General features: G+C 45.7%; 1 protein-coding gene and 1 long non-coding RNA gene across 3 annotated transcripts; one reads left to right on the top strand and one right to left on the bottom strand.

The window, feature by feature from the left end:
* The first annotated feature begins 10,806 nt into the window (after positions 1 to 10,806).
* Positions 10,807 to 15,059, top strand: LOC127318553 (protein trichome birefringence-like 14). Of its 2 annotated transcripts, none has more exons than XM_051349030.2 (5): positions 10,807 to 11,474; positions 12,921 to 13,076; positions 13,154 to 13,336; positions 13,503 to 13,698; positions 13,811 to 15,059. In XM_051349030.2, the coding sequence occupies exons 2-5, from the start codon at positions 12,923 to 12,925 to the stop codon at positions 14,637 to 14,639; spliced, it is 1,362 nt and encodes a 453-aa protein (XP_051204990.1). In that variant the 5' UTR covers positions 10,807 to 11,474; positions 12,921 to 12,922; the 3' UTR covers positions 14,640 to 15,059. The 2 variants fall into 2 exon arrangements, with proteins under 2 accessions (XP_051204990.1, XP_051204991.1); XM_051349031.2 differs by having other exon boundaries at positions 10,808 to 11,474; positions 13,172 to 13,336.
* A 4,397-nt stretch (positions 15,060 to 19,456) lies between these two features.
* Positions 19,457 to 20,566, bottom strand: LOC139834160 (uncharacterized). Its single transcript, XR_011749590.1, has 3 exons — positions 20,240 to 20,566; positions 20,042 to 20,162; positions 19,457 to 19,580 (listed from the first exon to the last, which is right to left on the bottom strand). It is a non-coding gene; the product is annotated as an uncharacterized lncRNA (long non-coding RNA).
* Positions 20,567 to 22,542: the final 1,976 nt, after the last annotated feature.

Here is a 22,542-nt window from a genome sequence, read left to right as displayed (position 1 = left end):
TAGGCGTCAACTGATGCAGTTGAAGCCCATAGACAAACAAAAGACCCCGAAGAAACTCGTGGATTGGGGGAGAAAGACCTCGGATGAGGTGATCAACGAAACTGACCCGATACTCGATTGGAGGCTTTGGATAGCTCTCCTCCTTGGGGAAGCGGAGTGAGTTCTCCTTCTTGTTGAACCCCATCTTCTTCAGCAGATTGATGTCTTGGGCAGAGATCTTGGATCTCTCCCACTCGGCGCTTCCCAGATCCGCCGTCGCCATCTTCGACTCTGGAGTGCTGTGCCTAGTCAAACGGATGCGAGGCGGCATCAATGAGCTTGGCGGCAAAGGGTGTGAGTGTGGCGGAGTGCTTGAAGCAATGGGAGCAATGGAGGATTTTGTAGAGGAGAAGCAGAGGAGCGGCGCAAGCGAAAGGACTAGAGGAGGAAGACGATGCCTTTATATAGAGGTGCGGTGAATCGACGCACCGTTGGATTGAGAGATTGCGGGACAGATGGTGTACACGTGGACAAGGGGTAAAAAGTAATTTCATACAGGCGCGAAAGCACAGGAGCTACAGTACGTGCGCCAGGAAAAGCGGAGGACGTGTGTCCCCTACTTGCACGACGTGTCAATACGATGCGTAATTTGGGCCCACCGGGCAGCGAAAGAGAACTTCTCGCGTTTTCCAGGAACAGCGGTCGTGGCTATCGTCAGCAGTGATGTCACCTTAGCAAGAGAAAGTTTCGACTCAACAGCTTCATAGAAAAGGCGACAGCAGAAGATGATGGATCATTTTGAGAGCCTTCGATCAAATACAAGTTTTTGATCAAATGCTCGGGGGCTACTTTGGAAAAATGAAAAATTAGAGAAAGACAAAATAGAAATGGTGAGAGCCTATGATCAAATACAAGTATTTGCTCATAGCCTCGGGGGCTACTCCCATCGGGAGCGCTGTTCGCGCACCCGAGAGATTTGAAAAATTATGCGATAGGTAAAAAATATAGCGACATAAGGCGTGGAGCCTACACCCAAGCACAAGTCCTTGGTTGTAGCCTCGGGGGCTACTCCCATCGGGAACGCTGTTCGCGTGCCCGATGAAATTATAAAAAAGAGAGAGAAAAAGAAGAAGAAAAAGTGAGCATATTTTGAGTTATATAAATAACTCTACATATACTCCCATCGGGAGAGCAATATAAGTCATCCGTTGACTCAATAAAATGTGCTATTCCAACAGCCGAAAAAGCACTCGATAATATATTCTCAGAACGCCAAAGTTGCGAACAATTTCTGAATGCCGCAAAACTTTGCGAAGGTAAGACCCCGGATCCGTTCTGTGTGGCGTGGCGCCGTCTCTGACGTCGGTTTGCTACTTTTTTCCATATCAACAGATACGAAGAAAAATCCTAAAGGACGCGTTAGGTACCCGATAAATATTACTGGGACTCGACAGAATGGTAACACCTTAAGCGGCACCTGTCGAAGTTTACACCGGTATCCCGAGATCATGTCCAGGGACGTGATCTTGAAGTAGGTTTTTGCGGATTGCCACTAGAGCAGTTAACTAGTACCTGATCCGTCAGATGAACTAGCCCCAACTACCATTATCCCTGTACAATATAGAAATTCGTATGCAAAGATATGTGGTAAAGATCAGAGTTATCGAATAAATATAAAGGTGGTGATTTTCCCTGACTCTACGATTCAAGCAAAATCTCGGGGGCTCCTGACATAGGCATCCCCAATGGGCCTGCCGAAGATGGTACCCGGGTTTACTGAAGGCCCACGACCCGGAGGATAAGGAGAATTCGGAAGCCAAACTTGCTAGTTAAGGAAAGCTAGAGTTCACTACTAGGAAAAGGCCTAGCCGTAAGACTGCCAGCAGTGGCGCACCATGACTGCCGTGCGCCACTACTACTTAGCAGTGGCGCACCACAAAACGGTGGGCCACTGTTACAAAAGTAGTAGTGGCGCACCATGATTGTGGTGCGCCATAAGTAAGTGGTGACAGGAGTCCAGCTCCTCCCCCAAACTAGTAGTGGCGCACGTCTCTGTGGTGCGCCACTGCTACATTCCTTACCTATGGCGCACGTTGTTGAGGTGCGCCACTGCTAGGACGTGTCCAGAGCCCGTTTAGAGATGATAGGCTTAGCAATGGCGCACTTAGGTGGTGCGCCACTGCTACATAGGTTACCTATGGCGCATGTCGTTATGTGCGCCACTGCTAGGGGGGTGGCCAGAGCCCATTTAGAGATGAGAGGCTTAGCAGTGGCGCACCACCAAGCAGTGCGCCATTGCTATGTCACCCTAGCAGTGGCGCACGGCTCGGTGGTGCGCCACTGCTAACCTGGGACCATTTTCCCGCTTTTACCCCCTCCACTCACATGTGCCACCCACTTTCCCCAAACACTCTTCCACCACCACCTCCCACCAAATCTGGATCTGGTCGTGATGCCGTTCGAAAGGATGAATGGTGTCATCAAAGGGTACGTTCGCAACAGGGTACGTCCAGACGGAAGCATAGCCAAGGGCTTTCTGACCGAAGAGTGCATCTCCTTCTGCACGAGTTATCTAGAAATCGAGAATCCCGTCGGTCTGCCCGTAAACAGGCACCTCAGGAAGCTCGCTGGATGGGGTCACCGCGAGGGTAGCCGCGAAATGCATGTCGACTTCAAGGGTCGAATCACCGACTTTGAAAGAGAAAACCTAGTCGCGCTACAACACATAGACGTGGTCGATCCTTGGGTGGTAGAGCACAAAACCTTCATCGCCACGACGTACAATGATCAGGGCCAACAGAGGACGGACAGAGATATAATCAAAGAGCACAACTCAACCTTCACGCGGTGGTTCAAGGACAAGATGCTGACGTACCCTATAGACGAGGATTCTTCTGCGGAAGAAAAACTCATCTTCGCCTTGTCACAGGGCGCCGAACACAACCTGATGACATTTCAGGCGTACGATATCAACGGCTACACATTCTACACCGAGGAAAAGGACATGAAGAGCGATTATCAGAACTCCGGGGTAAGGATGGAGTCATACACTGGTGACATCAAACAGAGATACTACGGAAAGATCGAGGAGATCTGGGAGCTGAGCTACGCCGGAGAGAATGTGCCGATGTTCCGTGTCAGGTGGGCCAAGAACGTCGTAAAAGAAGACCGACATTTCACCACCATGGTTATACCCGAAGCCAAATCCAAGACAGCGGGCGCAAAGGTCACCGCGAAATATGAGCCATGGGTACTAGCTTCCCAAGTGGACCAATGCTTCTTCATTACCGACCCGCAAAAGCCCAGCCGTGTTATCGTGAGGAGAGGCAAAAGGAGCATCATCGGAATGGATGGAGCCGCCAACGAGCTAGACTTTGACCAGTACGGCGATCCGAAGATGGAAGATGACGACGACGATGATGAAGAACCATACACAACAAGAAGAAGCAGGACCACCATACCTAAAGGCCGTCCATTCAAGAGAAGAAGTCTAGGAGTTCCGGGGCTAAATTATTCAACCGCGAGAAAGAAGGGCAAGAAGATTGTGAAAAGATAATTATGTATCATTTTCTTGTATGAATAATGGATGTCATATTGTTAATCTACACATTGTACCGATCAAAATAGACATATAATTCATATTTTTGGATATTTTCTAGATTCTATAGTATTTTAAATATTCTACATAATTATAATTATTTATGCCTTTTATTTTGGTGTATTGTGCTATTTTGGATGTTTATGATAGTGTTAAATCAATTTAAAAAGAAAAGGAAAAAAAATGGGGCCGCCAGGGTTCGAACCTGGCCGGCAGGGGTTTGGCACAAACCAACCAGGGACAGAGCCAGTGCGGTACTAAGCGGGATATGTCAATCCCCCCCGCATTATTCTTTTGACCCAGACATAAAGAGGCAGTGGCGCACCCCTAGAGGTGCGCCATTGCTAAGCCTCATAGTGGCGCACCCCGAGAGGTGCGCTATTGCTAAGGCATCAGGGGACTTAGTGAAATTTCCCCTTTCTTCCCCCGTCCCGACCACATCCCACCTCTGGTTCAAACTGCCTCGCGACGCCGCCGTCCCTCTACCTCCCCACGCACCACTGCCTCCTCTCCAACGCCACCTCCCCGGCGACACAAGCGACCACACCCCCGGCGACGCCCTCCTCTCCTCGCCACCCTGGCGACGCCCTCCTCTGCATCGTCACCGACGCCCAGATCCCCTCGATTCCCCTCCTCCCACCGACGGCCAGATCCCCTTGATTCCCCTCCTCCCACTGGCGGGCGCCTCTCCCCATTCACCACTCCCTCTCCGCCGGTGCCTCTCTCTGAAGCCACCGGACTCGCCGTACTCGCTGCGCCCTCCTCTGCATCATCATCGTCGCCAAGGTACCCCCGATGCCCCTCCTCCTCCTCATCCTCATGCAAGCCCCCGGTGCCGCTGCTTGCTAGGTGCTTGCTCCCGCTGCTTGCTGCTGCTAGGTGTTGCTGCTTGCTAGGTGCTTGCTGCCGCTGCTTGCTGCTGCTAGGTGTTGCTGCTTGCTAGATTTTTAATATTTCTGTTGCTCATGATGGATTTTTAATATTACTGCTTGCTGCTGCTCATGATGGAAATGTTCTCTGTTAATTAGCTACTAGCTACTAGCTAATGTTCTCTAAAAATTTGGAAATGAAAATTTCGAAATGTTCTCTCTGTTGATGAGGTTTAGTGGTTTGAAAATTTGGAAATGTTCTCTGTTGAAATGGAAATTTGGAAATGTTCTCTCTTGACAGTAGGTTTAGTGGTTTGAAAATTTGGAAATGTTCTCTGTTGAAATGGAAATTTGTAAATGTTCTCTCTTGACAGTAGGTTTAGTGGTTTGAAAATTTGGCTGATCAAAGAACTTCATGGTAAATATGTAGTAGGTTTAGCAGCTGAAAAATTTGAATGCACCAACCAATTTACCCAAAAATTCAAGATGAGGAGAAAGATGGTCAATATATTTCTCTGTTTAAGGTATTTTACATTGATATATCAAGCAGTATTGAGTGAATATATGACTCTGTTGTGTAATAAATAACATTACATTACAAAAATCCTGAATAGCTAATGATTATTGAACTTGTATTCCACTATAAGAAAATATGAGGAAAAGGTGAAACCATACTTGAATGTGGGCTTGTTCATATCTAGTTCTGTGTCTGTATTTGGCTGCTCTAGTAGATATCTAGTGATTTTAAGCTACTGACTATTATGTATCTGATATTGCCGACTCTATCTTCAATGAAATTCTATAGTACTATGTATGCATTAGATAGTTGATCATTTTATCCTAGTGCTCTGGCTATTTGTGAGTTAAGTTGTTGGACTGAAATTTTAAATCTGCTTTGGCTGTATGTGAGACAAGAGTCCTAGCTTGCTGCTATGTGCTTGCTAGGTTGTTTGCTTGCTGCTGCTGCTAGGTTGCTTGCTTGCTGCTGCTGCTGCTAGGGCTGTAAAATTGGGTATTTTTTGCTTGCTGCTGCTCTAGGGCTATAAAATTGGGTATTTTTTGCTTGCTGCTGCTGCTAGGTTGCTAGGTTGATTACTGCTGCTGCTAGGTTCTTGAAGTTCACATTTTATACTGATTTGTTACTATTTTTCCATTCAAATGCATATAATTTGGGATCAGAGTGAAGGGTTGATGCTCACAGTGTTCATTTTGATGTTTACAACACTAGTTGTTGCACGCCGCGCCGCCCTGACCTCCACGCACACCTTGGAGCAGCAGCTGGAGAAGCACGCCGCGCCGCCCTCGACCGCTGACGCCGCCGCAGAGGACCGCCGCCGCACTTGCAGACAGGTAGCTGCCATATTGTCATTCTTTCACAGCCCTGGAACTTACCATATTGTCATTCATTTTCTTACCATATTGTCATTCTTTCACAGCCCTGGAACTTCAGCACCTGACCGTCGCTGCCATATCTTCCTCGACCCGGAGCAACACCTCGCCTCTCGGTGACTCCACGCGACTCACGGTGAGCATGCTTTGCTAGATGCTAGCTGCTGCTTGTTGTTGATGCATGCTTTGCTAGCTAGTTCTTTGCTTGCTAGTCGTTGATGCATGCTGCTAGCTGCTTCTTGCTACTAAACTGCTAGCTTCTTCTTTCTTCTTTGTTGATGCATCTTTGCTAGTCATTCTTCTTCTTGCTAGGCTGCTTCTTTAACTTCTTTGATGATCTTCTTTGGTGTATATGGTGTCATATTCTTGTGCATGTGCCATGGTGCTCAGCTGGTGTATATGAGGAACAATTGTACATGTGCCATGGTGCTCAGCTGGTGTATATGGTGACATATTCTTGTGCAGGGATCGACAGAGTTGCCCATTATCGCCGAAATGTTGATTCATTTCCGTTTCGGCGAAAATGGGGCACTCATATGTACATAAATTAGCATAGGTCATGCCCAATTTTTCCGTAAATCTTGCGCTAATTTATGCATTTTTTCTTACTTAGTTCGAACATGGCCGACAACGATGAGGCCGGCGGCAGCGGCAGCAAGCCATTTTGGATGCTAACCGATGAAATGGAGGTGATGGAGTCACAACCTCGCCGTGACGACGGCGAGGATGATGGCACCGATCCAGAGTACCGAGCGGACGATGCCGCTGACGATGACACCACTGATGGTGCCGGCGAGGATGACCACACCACGGATGGTGCCGGCGAGGATGACACCGGCAAACGGAAGAAGCTACGGAGGGAGCGTCGCCCAAATGTGCTCAGCACCGTGAAGCAGGCATTCACCGAAATGAACGCCAGTGGGCATCCAACGGCGCCCCCTGAGTTAGTCAAAGGGTACTCGGCCCAACTCGGGTGCATCCTCCGGAGCACGGTCTCGATCAACACCGAGAACCTCAGGTATCCTGACCGAGCGAATTTGCGCACCCTCCTCTTCCAGAAGCTGCACGAACGATACGAGTTCCCGGTGGACTGCCCAGAAAAGCGTCTCATGCGGAACAAAGTGCACAATGCCGTCCTCACGAAGATGAGCACCGCCCTCGCTAGTTGGAGGAACCGAGTGAAGAAAATGATTAATAGTGGTGAGAGTTACGAGAAGATCAAGGAGTTAAATCCCTCGATCACCGAGCAAGACTACGCTGATTTCAAGATCAAGTGCGAGAGCGAGTCAACGTCGGATTCTAGTCAGTGGGGGAAGGACATGCGAAAACTGAACTTAGGCACCCACAAACTTGGTCCTGGCGGTTTTAGGGTGGCGCAACTGAAATGGGACGCCGCGGATGAGGAGCGTGTGAAGAACGGCCTCGATCCCCTCTTCCGGCAATACAAAAACAAGCAAACCAGGAACTTTCTCCTGGCCCGTTACCGTATTGACCCGAAAACAAAGGAGCTCACCACCACTCCGGATGTGAAGGAGTTTGAGGCTCTTCTGGTAAGGAATGCACCCGCTTAATTAGCTCCTTTATGGTTGCATTCTTATTGATGAATCCAAATTTCTAAATGGTTCATGCATGTTCATCCCGTAGGCTAAGGAGCTCACTGCGGAAAGTGAAAAGGAAGCTAGTAGCGGCGCGGGGTCCACGAGCTCCTCGCAGTGTGCCCCTTGGGACAACCCTTTAAATAGGGCGTTGAATGCCCACAAGAAGAGGGATCCATTGAGTAAGCCGACGTCGGCTGGTCGTGTGGTCGGCGAAGGATGCTCTATGAAATGGTCAGAATACTATAAGTCGGGGAAAAAGGAGAAAAAGGCCACCATCGATGAGAAGGAGGTCGCACATCTCAAGGCACAAGTTGCGCAGATCCCGACATTGGTCGAGACATTGGTCGAGGAGCAAGTGCGGCAACAAGTGCAACATATCGTGGAGACCCAACAGAGGACGCAACGACAGCAAGTGGAGGACCAAGTGGGCACGACGCTTAGCTCCATCATCCCTACCTTGGTTGCCGGTCTGGACGCGTGGTATAGGGGAGGAAAAAAGGGGCCTCCCCGTTCCCAGTTTCACGGGCAGCAACTCCCACAACGTGGAGCCATCGTTGAGTCCGCAGGCGGCAACAATGGTGTCTCCGGCGGCGCCAGCATTGGTGGCTCCCGCGGCGCCAACCTTGGTGGCTCCGGCGGCGCCAACCTTGGTGTCTCCCGCGGCGCCATTACTTCAGCTCAATGCACCCGTCGCTGCGGATAATACGCCGCCCGGCACCGCGCCAACAAGCGGCCACTCCATCAGTGGCACGCCCGCCGCCGGCGGTGCCTCGACCTTAGCCGAGCTGGACGCCATCACGGTAACCAACCCTCATCTCCGATGACTTCCATATCCTTGCCTTTGACTACGCTAGCCATCCCTAACGCCCTACATGTTTTCCGCAGGGTGCCGCCGCCGACGTCCCATGCACTCTCCTGCATTTTGTGAACGGCGAGTTGATCGATGTTGCCAAGGCCAAAATCGTTCAACCGAGCAACCGCCAGTTACACGGTGTACCCATGGCACCCGACGTCTATAGGATTCAACTGGTTCGGGTGCTTAGTGGCTATGACGACATGGTACCTCCCTTTCAACCCCATGGCGCCGACGCAGATGAGGTCCTTGCCCTCCACCAATGCTTCAATTGGTCCATGGTTTGGCCAAAGAGCCAGATTCGTTTGGGGGCGAGCGACACCACCCCACGGACAGCACCCCAAGCCGTGCCGGCGCCAAGCCATGGCAAGACCACCCCAACGGTGCCGCCATCAGCCGACGAGGACATGCATATGGCACAGGATCCGAACGATGGTCCGGACGAGGACAGTACGTTCGCCAACCTGGATTGCCACTTCGATTTTGGGGCGGACTACGATCTCAGTAGCCAACCCTCTCAAGCTGCCGCCGAGGGGAAAACCTATTGCAACAAGCGGCGCCTATTCTGTTCTCAGGAGACGCCTCCAGCTGCCGACTTCACCGAGACTCAGCCGATAGCCGAGGTGAGAAGTGTTATCAGTCCTAACACACTGAAGAAGGCTTGCGAAGAGGAGAATGCAGTCCCAATAAATACGAAGAAGAAGGGACGGAAAAGAAAGAATAAGAACGACAAGTCTGCCAGCCAGCCGGCACTGATCCGTGCTCAGGACGGGCCACCAGTGCCCAAGAATATCGAGTCGAGGGTGCATGTGTCGGGTCAGCGGATGCTAATTCAAAGATCGTACGATGCTGCACCCGGTCCTATGCGATCTCTGGTTGACGGTATTCAGTTTATGGAGGAGCGGCGTATCAGGGAGAAAGATCATGGATACCCAGTGTATGTTGCGAAGGTCCCCTGGGGCCATGGCTTTGTCGATAGTGGCTACGCGGAGAAGATCTTCCTGCGGTATGATGACATCTTCGCCATGCTGAACAGTTATCCGCTGCACTACACCTTCATTCGCCTATACTCGCTCAGCAAGGCGATGCGGATCATTAGAAACAACATCCCGGACATCGCGATAGCCGACCCCTTCTACATGCGTGCCGTCCACTTGGCCACCGCCGGAGACCGGGCAGTCGCGAGTGGATACCTCAAAGACTTCTTCCTAGCGAACCAGAAGAAGTGTAACCTCCTCCTGCCTGTATTTTCCGAGTAAGTCACCCCTCACCGTACCGGTCTTAACTCGTGATTTTTTTAGATTTCAATCGTCATGTTCTTAAACATTATGTGTTCTACGCAGAGACAAAACCTGCACACTCATCTCCATAACCCCGAAATATTCTGTGGCCACATACCTCGATGCGGATGGTGAGTCAAAAACGGACTACACGAATGTCAAGGCCGTACTTGATGATGCTCTCAATGGCTACGTCAAAGCGAAAGGCCACATGCAGAGGCCAAATGTTAGGTACGGGAAGCATGTGTTCAAGCACCAAACAAAGTTTCCCTGCGTCAAGAAGCCGCCTTCTAGTAACAAGGATGCCTACTACGCCCTCTATTACATGGATAAGTTCATACGGGACCGACGACTTATGCTACCGAGCATCTCGTAGATCGGGCCAACAAATTGTCGCGGGTCCCTGACGACGGCATAAAGCAAGACTTCTTTCGCATCCAAGTAGAGTTCTGTGAAATCATCTTTCAAGATGTCATTAGAAGCGCGGGGGAGTTCTATGCCGGCTATCAGCCGTCGAACAGTGAAATAGACACAATGCTCCAAATGCAGGGTGACGACTACCGCTCATGGATGTGCTTGAAGAAAGGCGACGGTTTTATCCACGCTCCTAAGTCCACATAGCCGAGTTTTGATGTGCGAGCCTAGTTATGTAGTTGTGAACTAAAGACGAGCTTGTGTTGTAATAAACTTTATCCAGCACTTTACTTGCATGTCTGTTTAATTACTAGTTCGACTATGTTTGTGAACTTATATATATGGCTCTGTCGTTTTCCACACTTGATTTGGTCGTTAATTTTGTTTGCATATGCCGATGATTAGAATGGTTGGTCACTTGTACACTCGGGGGTGAAGCAAGCGAGCCTGGTGTGATGGCACAAATATCCATGTCTTGTGCATCCTACCTGGCCTCGCTTACTCCATCCCTGAATGTTAAAATTTGTTTTGACCAACAATGTATGAGGCCCTCGTCATTCCATTTGCTTTGGTTTTTCAGAATGCCGATGATTAGAATGTTCGGTCAACTGTACACCCCGGGGTGACGCAAGTGAGCCTGGTGTGATGGCACAAGTATCAATCTCTTGTGCATCCTACCTGGCCTCACTTACGCCATCCCGGGATGTTCATATTTGTTTCGACCAACAATGTATGAGGCCATCGTCATTCCATTTGCTTTGGTTTTTCAGAATGCCGATGATTAGAATGTTTGGTCACCTAACCGGTTCATGTCAGATTCCCAGCCCGAGTCCCTCGTCTCGCTCGACGCTCGCCTCTCCATTTCCTCTGGCCAAGGTTACCTGGCCGGAGCTCCGCGCCCGGCGCATTCACGCCTCCCTAGCTCCCGCCTCGCGCCCCCGCGCCACCCGCTGCCACCGGTCGGAGCTCCGGTTAACGCCGACGCCCCGGTAAGAGCCCCCGGTTCGAGCTCCACCACCTCTGCTTCGAGCCCCAATTCCGGTCCGACCCCAATTCCGGCCATCTCATCCGACCCAGCGCCCGCTTCAAGCATCTCCTCCCCCCTCCCCACCTCTCTCTCTCTCTCTCGTCTCGTCTCCCGGCGCCCGCGCGCGCGCTCTCCTACCTGCCGCTAGGGTTCCTCCGCCGCCGCCGGTACCTCGACCGCCTGCCGCCAGGGTCCCCCTCCCGTCCTCCCGGCCGTTCCCCGTACCCGCCACCGGCCCCGTGTCCTTCCCGCCTTTCCAGTCCACCCAGCGGGCGCTCGAGCATCAGACCTCATCTCCCGAGCACCGCCATCCATCTCCCCTCCCGATCTCGACGACCTCGACCCCGGATCGAGCACCTCCGCCTCCGCATCGAGCTCACCCCACGCCGGCTCCGTCCACCTCGGCGACGACCCTAGCTGGCCACGGGCAGCTAGATATCCAGCTCGACCTCGCCCGCGGAAGTGAGGTTGGTCTTCTATCACATTACGCGCTGCAATTGTTGTGTGATTCTTGCAGTAAGATGCATGAGTGAAATTTCTCGATGCTTGTTGATGCAGAAAGTGCAAAAGAAAGTTGCAGTTTCTTGTGTTAGATGCCAAATCATGCTAGATAGTACAGTTTTTATGTAGATGAATGCAAGTAATAACATGCCAAATCATTCTAGAAGTTTCCCATGATATACTTCTTTCAACTATGAATCCAATAGCATAATTTTTGTGCCATATAACTTGCATTTTGTTGATAAATTTAATAGTCGAAGTTAGACTCAAATTACAACGTGGCCTTGGAAAACAGTTTCTGAGAGCATCTCCCCACTGGAGCTTATCTCCACAGGAATCCATAGACCAGTTTCTCGAGAAGCTTAAGCAAGAAGTGACCCTTAATCTGCGTGTTCTTGCATGGATCATGAAATGGGAGTTGATGAGGCTGCGGGGGCATGTGATCTGATATTAGTTCGAGCGAGCTGTGTGCCGGAGTTTGATTCATGCTTCTTTATTCCTGGATTTGAGCTGTGTGCTGTTCATCAGTTTCTGACAGATTGGGCGATAGATTTCAGTTCTCCCATGCTGTTGTTTGCTACATTAGTTCAAGCAATTCAACTTCTGGCTTGTGTAGTACTACAGAGGAATTGTTTACTAGGAGCAGGCTTAGTTTGCATCAACTTAATGTCCCTGAAGTAATTTGCCTTAAGCACGCTTCGGGCTTGAAGGCATCCTTGTGCATTGCCCTAGTTTAGGATGATTTAGAGTGGTTACTCGATGATTTTGTGCAATGACGCTGTTGTGATAGCTTGTTGGATAATTTGCAGTTTCATTATTGGTGCTGTTTTTTTGCATGTTGTATGAGTGAATTGATCTGCAGCTTTGTGCTCATAACATGTTTTTTCTTGATACATTGGATCAAATTTGTTTCTTTGCTCTGGTAGATCTTTGAATCCAAATAGGTGCCACTCACAATGTGCTTGTGATTGCACTTTTAGATATCAACACAAATACCAAAGTTGTGTACCTTCAGGCTCCCTGCATTCCTGCAAAGCATTCCGTGTGGTCTTCATATCTGCAGTACGTAATCGTAGTCATCCAGTCAATTAAGGTCGTTAATTATACGGAGTAGCATTTCTCCATTTTTTAACAGGCTCAGAAAATGATTTTGTAAGGTGGATGAAAGCCATACTTGAGCCGTTTATTATATCGCTGTTGATGTATTAGTAATACTAACTAAAATGATGAGTACTATAACTCTTTTAACTTTCCTTTGCTTGAGAATCTACAGATTAATATCATATTTTAAATATTATATACTAGTAATAGTAGCACTTAATTAAGTTTACCCCCTTTCTGATATGGCAACTGGTTTCTAGAATCATAAGTTGTGCTGCTCTTACATGGATTTTTCCTAAATATGAATACAGGGATGAGACTGGGGAGCATAAATGGACTGCGGTGCAAGCAGCTTAAACTTGTCATTCTTGCTTTTTTCATGATCTTTATTCTCTGGAAATGGGAGGAGGGAACATACTACAATACTGAAAATCTCCATCCTGATTCGTTGGTTTTGACTCATCCAGGTCATTACAAGCATATACAATTTTATTTTTTGTATTCACACCTACCTTTATTCTCATTTTGCTTCAAATTTCTGTAGCTAACTCAAGGTTTGTAGATCAGCATACATCTTCAGAAGAAGACTTCCCAAGTGTGGATTCATTTCCAGATTCAGTAGTTAAGGTAGAAAAGCAAGCTACTGGTGCACCACCACCACTGTCAGCTGTGAGTGTTTCTGTTGACGTGGCAGATGAAAAGGAAGCATCACCCTCTGATCCGAAAGGTAATTATTCATCTTCTATGACTGTAGGAGAAAGCATAAATTATTTCCCCTGCATGCCATGATACACCTTTTTGCTATATCCAGAAGACTTTGTTTTGGCCTTGTATGTGAGTTAGTCATGAGTTATCTGGCCTACTCTCAGATGTTTGCTTTATCTATCTTACAGAATGTAACCACAGGAATGGAATATGGGTTTCTGACAAGCGCAGACCACTATACTCTGGTTTTGGCTGTAAACAATGGCTTTCTGAGAGCTGGTCCTGCAGATTAACACAGCGCATGGATTTTGATTATGAACAGTTCAGATGGCAACCTGAAGGTTGTGAGATGCCAGAGTTTGAGGCCTCTCAGTTCTTGAGGAGGTACATGTCCATTGCATGTGCAAGTTGAATCTGGAAATGATATGCTGCATTCGTTAGCCTTATACTATCTCTTGAGTCATTGATGTTAATTACTAATTTGGCCACATTTCAGAATGCAGGATAAAACCATTGCTTATGTGGGTGATTCTTTAGGGAGGCAGATGTTTCAGTCCATGATGTGTATGGCTACTTCTGGGAAAGAGCGGGAAGATGTGGAAGATGTCGGTGTAGAGTATGGATTCATCTTAGCACCAGGTGCAAAAAGACCGGATGGCTGGGCTTACCGTTTCCCGAGTACAAATACAACCATTTTATACCATTGGTCGTCGACACTGTGTGATTTGGAGCCCCTGAATTCATCAGATCCGACTACCAGTTATGCTATGCACCTTGATCGTCCACCTGCTTTTGTGAGGGATAACCTACATAGGATCCACGTTCTTGTTCTTAACACTGGCCACCACTGGAACAGGGGTAAGCTAAGGGCAAATAGGTGGGAAATGTATCTTGGTGGAGTGCCAAACAACAACAGGAACATTGCCGTCATCTGGAAGGCCAAAAATTTCACCATCCACAGCGTCGTGAAGTGGTTGGATGCCCAACTTCCTCACCACCCCCATCTGAAGGCATTCTATAGGTCGATATCACCTCGCCATTTTTTCAATGGGGATTGGAACACCGGGGGTAGCTGTGATAGCACAAGTCCTTTGGCCAAGGGAAGCGGCATCTTCCAGAATCATTCTGACGATGCTGATGCTGAGGGTGCGGTGATGGGAACAAGGGTCAAGCTACTGGATATCACTGCTCTATCACGTCTGAGAGACGAAGGGCATATATCACGGTATAGCATTAAGGCCACGCAAGGGATTCAAGACTGCTTGCACTGGTGTCTTCCTGGTGTACCAGATACGTGGAACGAGATCCTTGCTGCCCAGTTATAGTCTGTAGTTGGATGAAAATGGAGCTAATTGTCTATCAACTTTAGCCAAGCTATGACATACCGGGATTCTTACTGTTTACTGGAGAGCTTTTGTGGTGCTGGACTATGAACAACAGAGAGCAGAAAGTGATTCTTTGGAAGCTAAGCATTCTTGTAGCTATATGCTTCTTTCTGTAATGTAACTTACTTGTAGGTGTCAGTTCTTCTGGGGAATGCATTACTATTGTAGGTGGTGTTGGAGCTGCCGTTTTGCTCGATCAGGGCTTAACTCCCCGCATCATGTTGTACCATTACCACATGATTTGTCTCACAATAGCAGTATATACTTTAAACACTTTGCTTCATTTAGTATACTACAAGATCATGTATGTTATGTTGCCCCATCTTCAGATTTATTGTATGTTCTGTTGCCCCATCTTCAGATTTGTTGTACTCCCTCCCTCTATAAAAGGATGTCGAAGATTTGTCTAATTTTGATGTATCTATCTATAAACTAAAAGTATCTAGATACGTTCACATTTAGACAAACTTTTGACATGGTAATATTTTTTGTCGCCCCCATCTTCAGATTTGGTACCACTGGATCTTGAGTTTTGGTCAATTGAATTTTAGGAAGCTGAGCGGTAACAGTGGCACAAGCATTGTTCAATATTTTATCGTTATGTACTCCGTTTGCCCCCTTCTGATTTTTACACTGGTATAATTCCTCTATTGAAAGCCTTGCCATGGAGGCGAAAGTGGTATCCAAGATTTCCAAACATATCTTACTAGTAATTAGTACGTGCTTTTCGAACGTTAGCATCCATTCCGAAAAACAAGTTGTATAGTTTTTTAGTCAAAGTCAAAGCATACTTTGTTTGACTAAAGATGTACACAAAAATAATACTCTAATGTTTAGACAAACTTGTGACATGCTTTTATGGACAGAGGCAATCTGTCGCCCCATCTTCAGATTTGGTACCACTGGATCTTGAGTTTTGGTTAACTGAATTTTAGGAGCTGAGCAGTAGCAGTGGCACAAACATTGTTCAAAATTTTATCGTTATGTACTCCCTTGCCCCCCTCTGATTTCTGCACTGGTATAATTCCTCTATTGAAAACCTGGACGTGGAGGCGAAAGAGGTAGCCAAAGATTTCCGAACATACGGGATAGTTCAACCCAGGAAGGCAGGAAGGAAAGGTTAAAGCAGAAACTGTTAAACGGCCTGGCAGCTCGATTATTTTATTGCAACGGCCGATCTGGCCGCTGCACCGACCATGGTGCACTGTAACTAGATTTAAATGTGCGCCTTGGCGCACGACCCCGTAGAGCTCTTACCAATATAAATTTTATATAACTGTGATTTTTCTTTTGTGAATTACAAAAGCTCCAGAATGAACAAACCTACTAAGCACATAAATCGGTTACATGCAACCAAAAGAACCGACAAAATGGAAGAGAAAATCAGTACACTGAACTACAAAGCCAGAAAATATATAGAGATTAGTAACTACACAAACATCCAAACCAAAGCATCCATGATTCAGAGTAAAAGAGTAAATCCATCCAGAAAACCACAAACACAGTGGTTCCGCATGAACCTGTACAAAGAACAGTCAGAAGCACACATCAGAAACAGACTAAAAGGAGATCAAGAACAACACAACCTTGGATCGGGAAATGGGATGGAAAAATGTGTTTGGAACCAACCCCAACCAGCCAACCACCGGTTCAGGTGTCGGCCATCCGAAACCACGCAGCAGCACACCGCTTCCCCTACACCTGAGAAGAAACAGATGCAAGTGATTTCGAGTGATGGCACTACCATATAATATTAAACAGAATATTTCGGTGCTCATTATTAGTATATAGGAGAAATTGTTTTGACTCACTAAAGATCCTAATGTATTTCAGTGAAGACATGTTTTTCGCCTCATCGCCAGATTGCACACATCACACCCGGTTCATGATTCAAAGAACTAATATTTGATTCATATAAAGTTGACCAAATCACAATCCTAGAGCGATCCAAGCTAAGAACTTTATCTAACTAACTGCCTTGATACGTAGTAAATATTAACACATTTATACTCTTATTTTTTCTTGATATGATATTGCCAAAAAACAATGGACAAATATCACGTCAACATGGATTAACTATTGCATGGATTAACTATTGCTGAGACCATCCAGAATTGTAGCCAAATCTGCGTACAGAAGGAAAATAAAGCAGGTCATGTAGCCCCGATGAAATGTCAACGCACATGGCAGGCTCAAGCATCACAAAAATCTATGCAATACTTGCACCACCAGCCTCGAGCAGGCAGTGAGCCAGTGACCCAGCCAGTAGGGCAGAGGCACACCAAATCCTCTCATCCAACTTCACTTTACTTTCATCAAACTATACTTCACAACATCATTTCAAAACTCAAAATCTCAATAGAAAATTCTAGAGAAATACAAGTATGGAGATGGCATTAAAATTTTCAGAAGCATATTCGATATAAAAGCTGATTTTCTAGTATGCAACAAATAAAATATAGTAGCTAGTCGTGATATTTATGCAGTGATTTCAGTATTTAACCAGACACAAAGCAGCCATCTGAATGTGGATTTGCTAGCCCAACCGTCCAAAAATTTAAAAGAGTGCAGATGTTTAAATATTTAACACCAGGCACAAAGCAGCTAGCTGATTGTGGTTTCGGTAGCACAACTGTCCCAAAATGTAAAATAGTGGATACCAACATGCTTGACTAATTAGAATCACCAAAAGAATGTGCTTACGAAGAAATAAATGATCAGGTATGGAGAGAATACCTTCTCCCTCCCGCGTTCGTAAAAGTATATTTACATCGCCGGCGTACTGCTTGATTCATAAGGTTGCCCTGCATGGAAGTATAGCAAAGTCCTAAATAATCTCAATCATAGTTGAGAGAGGCGACCAAATAGAAAAAAAATTAACAATATGTAACATCAAAAGCCATAAGGGAGTAGATGCAAACCAGTCATGTCAGAAAATAAAATATTTCACTTACAAAAAAATTATGTATGTTAATACTCAGATTGACTACATCAAAGCCTGAGAAGATGCATCTGGAAATATATCGGAAAGCCTAAAAAAGAAGTAAACGTAGCAGCATAATCGTGAATATGAAGCTACGAACAAAGGTTACTGGGTTTGGCAGCCTTAGTAATGACCATGAATACGTAGCATATTTTATAATAGCTTGTATCTACCACTCAAAGCAATCAAGTACCTATCAGTCTATCATAAGAAAAAATAGTTGCATCATATATGTAGCTGACCTAATAACTAACTATCACTGTCCAACGATACTATAGGATAGGATATGGTATACACCGATGTTTTTAGCAAGCATGAAACTAAAAAGAGTCACTAAAAGCTGGAGAAGAGATGGGGAAGGCAGAAGTGGCCGAAACTTAATCAAAATTGCTTAACCCTAGTCCTAAAGCTCCTACAACACAAAATGAAACATAAATGCATTTCAGGCTCTTGTGGGACAAGCTGGCACAAACATCATCCAAGAAATGGACTGCAAATAGTTTAGAGATGTGTTGTAAACTTGTAATTAATTTTTAAGCAAAGTATCTGAGCCAAGAGCATAACTACAGGCAGCAGAAGTACTATACATATACTTGCAACTGAAATATAAACTAAATTCGTGAGAAACTAATGCAGTCGACAATTCTTTTCACAGAAAAGAGAACACAAGAAAATCCTCATATTTGCACCCTTTGGTTTTGCATATATGCACCAACCACAACATGGCAGTACTTCATAACCTAGCGTATACCAAGCATATTCGAAGTAGCTCTTATAGATCAAAGTCGGATCACACATAAAAAGTAAAAGGAGAATAAGGGAGAGAAAGGACCTACCACCATTGCACTTTCAGATACAATGCAAGCATCCATCTGCCACCGAAAGGAGTAGTTTCCGATAAAATGACCGTAGGTTTAGCTCATCACGGTAGAAATCAACAAATGAGTAGTGAGCACTTACAATCAACATAAATAAATAGTAGTTTAGTATCGCAGTGTAATACAAACATGAAAAAATAAGGAAATTTAGAAGCACCTTGATACCCTTTGATCAGTGTAATCTCATTTTCCAAACAAAAATACATAAGAACCTGCAGCAAGCTAACAACATTGCTTAGATAATCTAGAAAAATATATTAGGTGAAATAATAAATTTACAACATAAACTGATCGGCGATATTAACAAAGACAAAGTGAGGTTTAGCTCGCAGTTAAATGCTAATAATTCTGTAAGGCTTGATATATTGAATAAATAAATTCCTTGGATATACCAGAACATGAAAGGTAGCAAAGAACAAAACCTTTTACTCGAAGGTAGTTTCATATAGAAAATTTGGTCATAAATCAGAATACAATGTTGAATGCCTACGAAATGCCGATTCGAAGACACAGATACATGAGTATATTAACCTTTTCGGAGCACGCTGTTTATCCTAGTGAAACAAGCAGATGCTAATGTGCATGAACATCCTCTCTAAAAAAAAATATGCACGAAGAGGATGTGATTACCTGAATCTGGTCAGCCAGCTCCACCCCCAGCTTATCAACTTGTATGCAATGGATATGACCAAAATTGATGTTGCTTATCGTTAGCACCTCTCCACGACAGTAGGTCCGTTGTTGATATTCAGAGCATTGCGCCATATCCTTGTATGACTGCTCTTTCCCCTGTTTCTCTTTCTTGTTTCAGAGACAAAGAAAACGTGTGAGTGCAAAGTATACTGAATTGATCACTGTATTTAGGGAAAGAGAAAAAAATATTGTTTATGTAACTGGCCGTACTTTTGATCTTTGCTACTGCAGCCGCATGTTCTTCTTGATTTTCTTGGAGAGATGAACAAATTGATTGCTTGTAAGGAGCTCCTTGCTGACAGTTCCATGGAGGTATATTCGGTTCCTCTGCAATCAAATGGTAATGGTGTCAGCTTGTGCTTCTAAATAATTTTGAGACTTGAAAAAAAAATGGTTCTATGTTAGGACTGGATCGACCACCAATCGTCCAAGCAGAACAGTGCATATTCCAAAGAGATCACTGGTTAATTTGGTTTAAATCAACATATATGATGGGTTGTTCTCGAGGTCCCACAAGAATATAGTCTCTAAAAGCATCTTCAGTTTCCTTGCATCAACATATATCCATTTTTCTTTTAGAAATTCTGTGCCCAGTTCACAAAAATATATACAATATATACTGATCATTTCTTCAGTGGTACAGACTACCTAAATTTGTTGGGTGTACGGACTATTTCGATGGTCGGATATAAGGTGTTCAATGGTATTGTTATTTACGGATATAATCCAATGTCTCAAATAACTGAAGTACAATTCAACAAAATAAAAGTGAAGATTGGAGCCTCAACCTGCAAGAGCCTACTCACGTAAATAACAATAGGCACTCCATCTTGTCCTCCACTCCAATCCCTTGGGAACCAACTGTGTAAATGGTGTAGACATAACAATAAACAGATCGCATGCAACCTACTGAAACACCATATATGTCCAATATCAGGAACAAGTAAGGAAAATAGGGGAAGGGTGGATCGACCGGGCCACCATACCTCCAGATTAGACCTCCTCGCTGGAGTGATGGAGGTTGACGCGGCGCCCTGCCTGGGCTCTCTCGCCCAGCCCCTGGCAAGGTCGCCCGCGCCGACATGTCCCGCCGGCCCCTATGGAGGTCGCCCACGCTGCCCTCCCGTGTCGTCCCTGCGGAGGCCGGCCGCGCCACCCCTTGCCCGCGCCGGCTGCCCCTGCTAAAGGTCGGACGTGCCTCCTGTCGCCCGCGACGACGGTTCCAGAGAGGGACGCGGTGGAGGCAAAGGGGCTGGTGACGAGGATGGAGCCAGCGGCCGCCATGCGCGCAAGGGAGAGGGAGGGGTGGAGATGGGAGGGCACAACAGGGGATTGGAGGAGGAGGCGCAGGAGAGGATTGGTGGAGGAGGCCCGTGAGGGATTGGTGGAGAGCTAGGGTTTTTTTTTCACTTTCAGCCACAAATTTATACGGGACATTGCAAAATATCTACGGCTGAGATTTGCTGCGAGACACGATCCGACGGTCAGCATCTCAAAGCGCTGTGAGACCCCCTATCGGGGGCATCTATTATACCTTTAGATCCGCAAATGCTAATCTCACGGAGTGCTACTTAGAGCAAGTATAATAAGTCCTAATCAGCTGGCTATAAGGATTAAAATTGTACATTATTGCTTAGTTGGAGGAGAGAGAGGAGAAGAGAGAAGGAGAGTGGGCTCTTATGCAAGAGCCAGCTCTAGCATGTGCTCCTAGACACTTGTGAGAGTGAAAGGTGGGCCATACATTGATAAATTACTACACTTTTATAGCTCACTATTGTATGTGTTGACTCTAAGTTGGCTATAAATGATATGACACTTGGCTTATAGCCAGCAGCTGGCTACACTATTGGAATTGCTCTCAGCTGGTTATAAGGATTAAAATAGTATATTATTGCTTAGTTGGAGGAGAGAGAAGGAGAGTGGGCTCTTATGCAAAAGCCAGCTCTAGCACGTGCTCCTAGGCACTTTGTGAAAGTGAAAGGTGGACCACACATTGATTACGTACTACATTTTTATAGCTCACTATTGTATATGTTGGCTCTAAATTGGCTATAGATGACATGGCACTTGGCTTATAGCCAGCAGTTGGCTATACTATTGGAATTGCTCTTATAGCGAGAGTAGTAACTAAATGTCCAAGTCACTGAATGTGCTTATGTGGCAGTGAGTTAATAAGGAGAGAGGAGGATAGAGTAAGAACAAGTAACAATAAGAGCAATTCCAATAGTATAGCCAACTGATGGCTATAACAAGATGCCATATCATTTGTAGTCATCTTATAACTAACATGTATAATAGTTGGCTACAAGAATGAAGCACTTTACTAACATATGGCACACCTTTCACTCTCACAAAGTGCCTAGGAGCACGTGCAAGAGCTGACTATTGCATAGTAGCCCACCTCCCTTCTCTCTCCTCTTCTCTCTCCTCCAACTCATCTAAAATATATTATTCAATGTCTTATAGTCAGCTGACTGGACTCTATTGTACTTGCTCTAAGTCCTAGTTAGCTGGCTACAAGGATTAAAATAATATATTTGTGTCTAGTTGGAGGAGAGAGAAGATGAGAGAGAATGTAAGTGGGCTCTTATGCAAGAGCTAGCTCTAGCACGTGCTCCTAGGCAAATTGTGTGAATGAAACGTGAGTCATCCATTGAGAAAGTAGTACTTTCTTATAGCCAACTATTGTACTTGTTGGCTACATATTCGCTGTAGATGACATGTCATCTTGCTTATAGCCAACAATCGGCTATACTATTGGAGTAGCTCTAAGATAGCTAGTTATTTTAACATCACATTTTTCCAAGATACAATGAGTCTACAAGCTAATTAATGAAGATATCTATGATACTACTTTGATGTTACTAACCACTATGAATGTAATAACATAGAGCATGTTACTTCCCACTATGACTAGCTCAATGGGTATGGCGGTCGTGGGTATGGGAATGCAAAACCTATACCCGTGTACCCACCTACCCTTTATGTTACCTCATTCGAACCTTTATTGTAATCTTTAAATTTCTGTGAACTTATGGAGTTTACGAGTTTGAATTATATATTTATATATTCTTATGCAACTTATGTTGGGTTGTAATGTTTTTTTCCATATATGTTAGGTTGTACTAAAATGTTGATTTTTTCACATAGCTTGTGATGTTTGCTATTTATATTCATATGTCATGTTGTTTTGTTGTTTTTTTCTTATACATGGTCTATTTTGATGTTTCTTTTTCATGTGTTCTGCTTTGCTGAATCAATGAAGGAATGACATATATATATTGCTGTT

This window comes from Lolium perenne, chromosome 7 (genome assembly GCF_019359855.2).
Source record: "Lolium perenne isolate Kyuss_39 chromosome 7, Kyuss_2.0, whole genome shotgun sequence".
NCBI lineage: Eukaryota > Viridiplantae > Streptophyta > Magnoliopsida > Poales > Poaceae > Lolium > Lolium perenne.
This window is presented reverse-complemented; position numbering and strand designations above follow the sequence as displayed.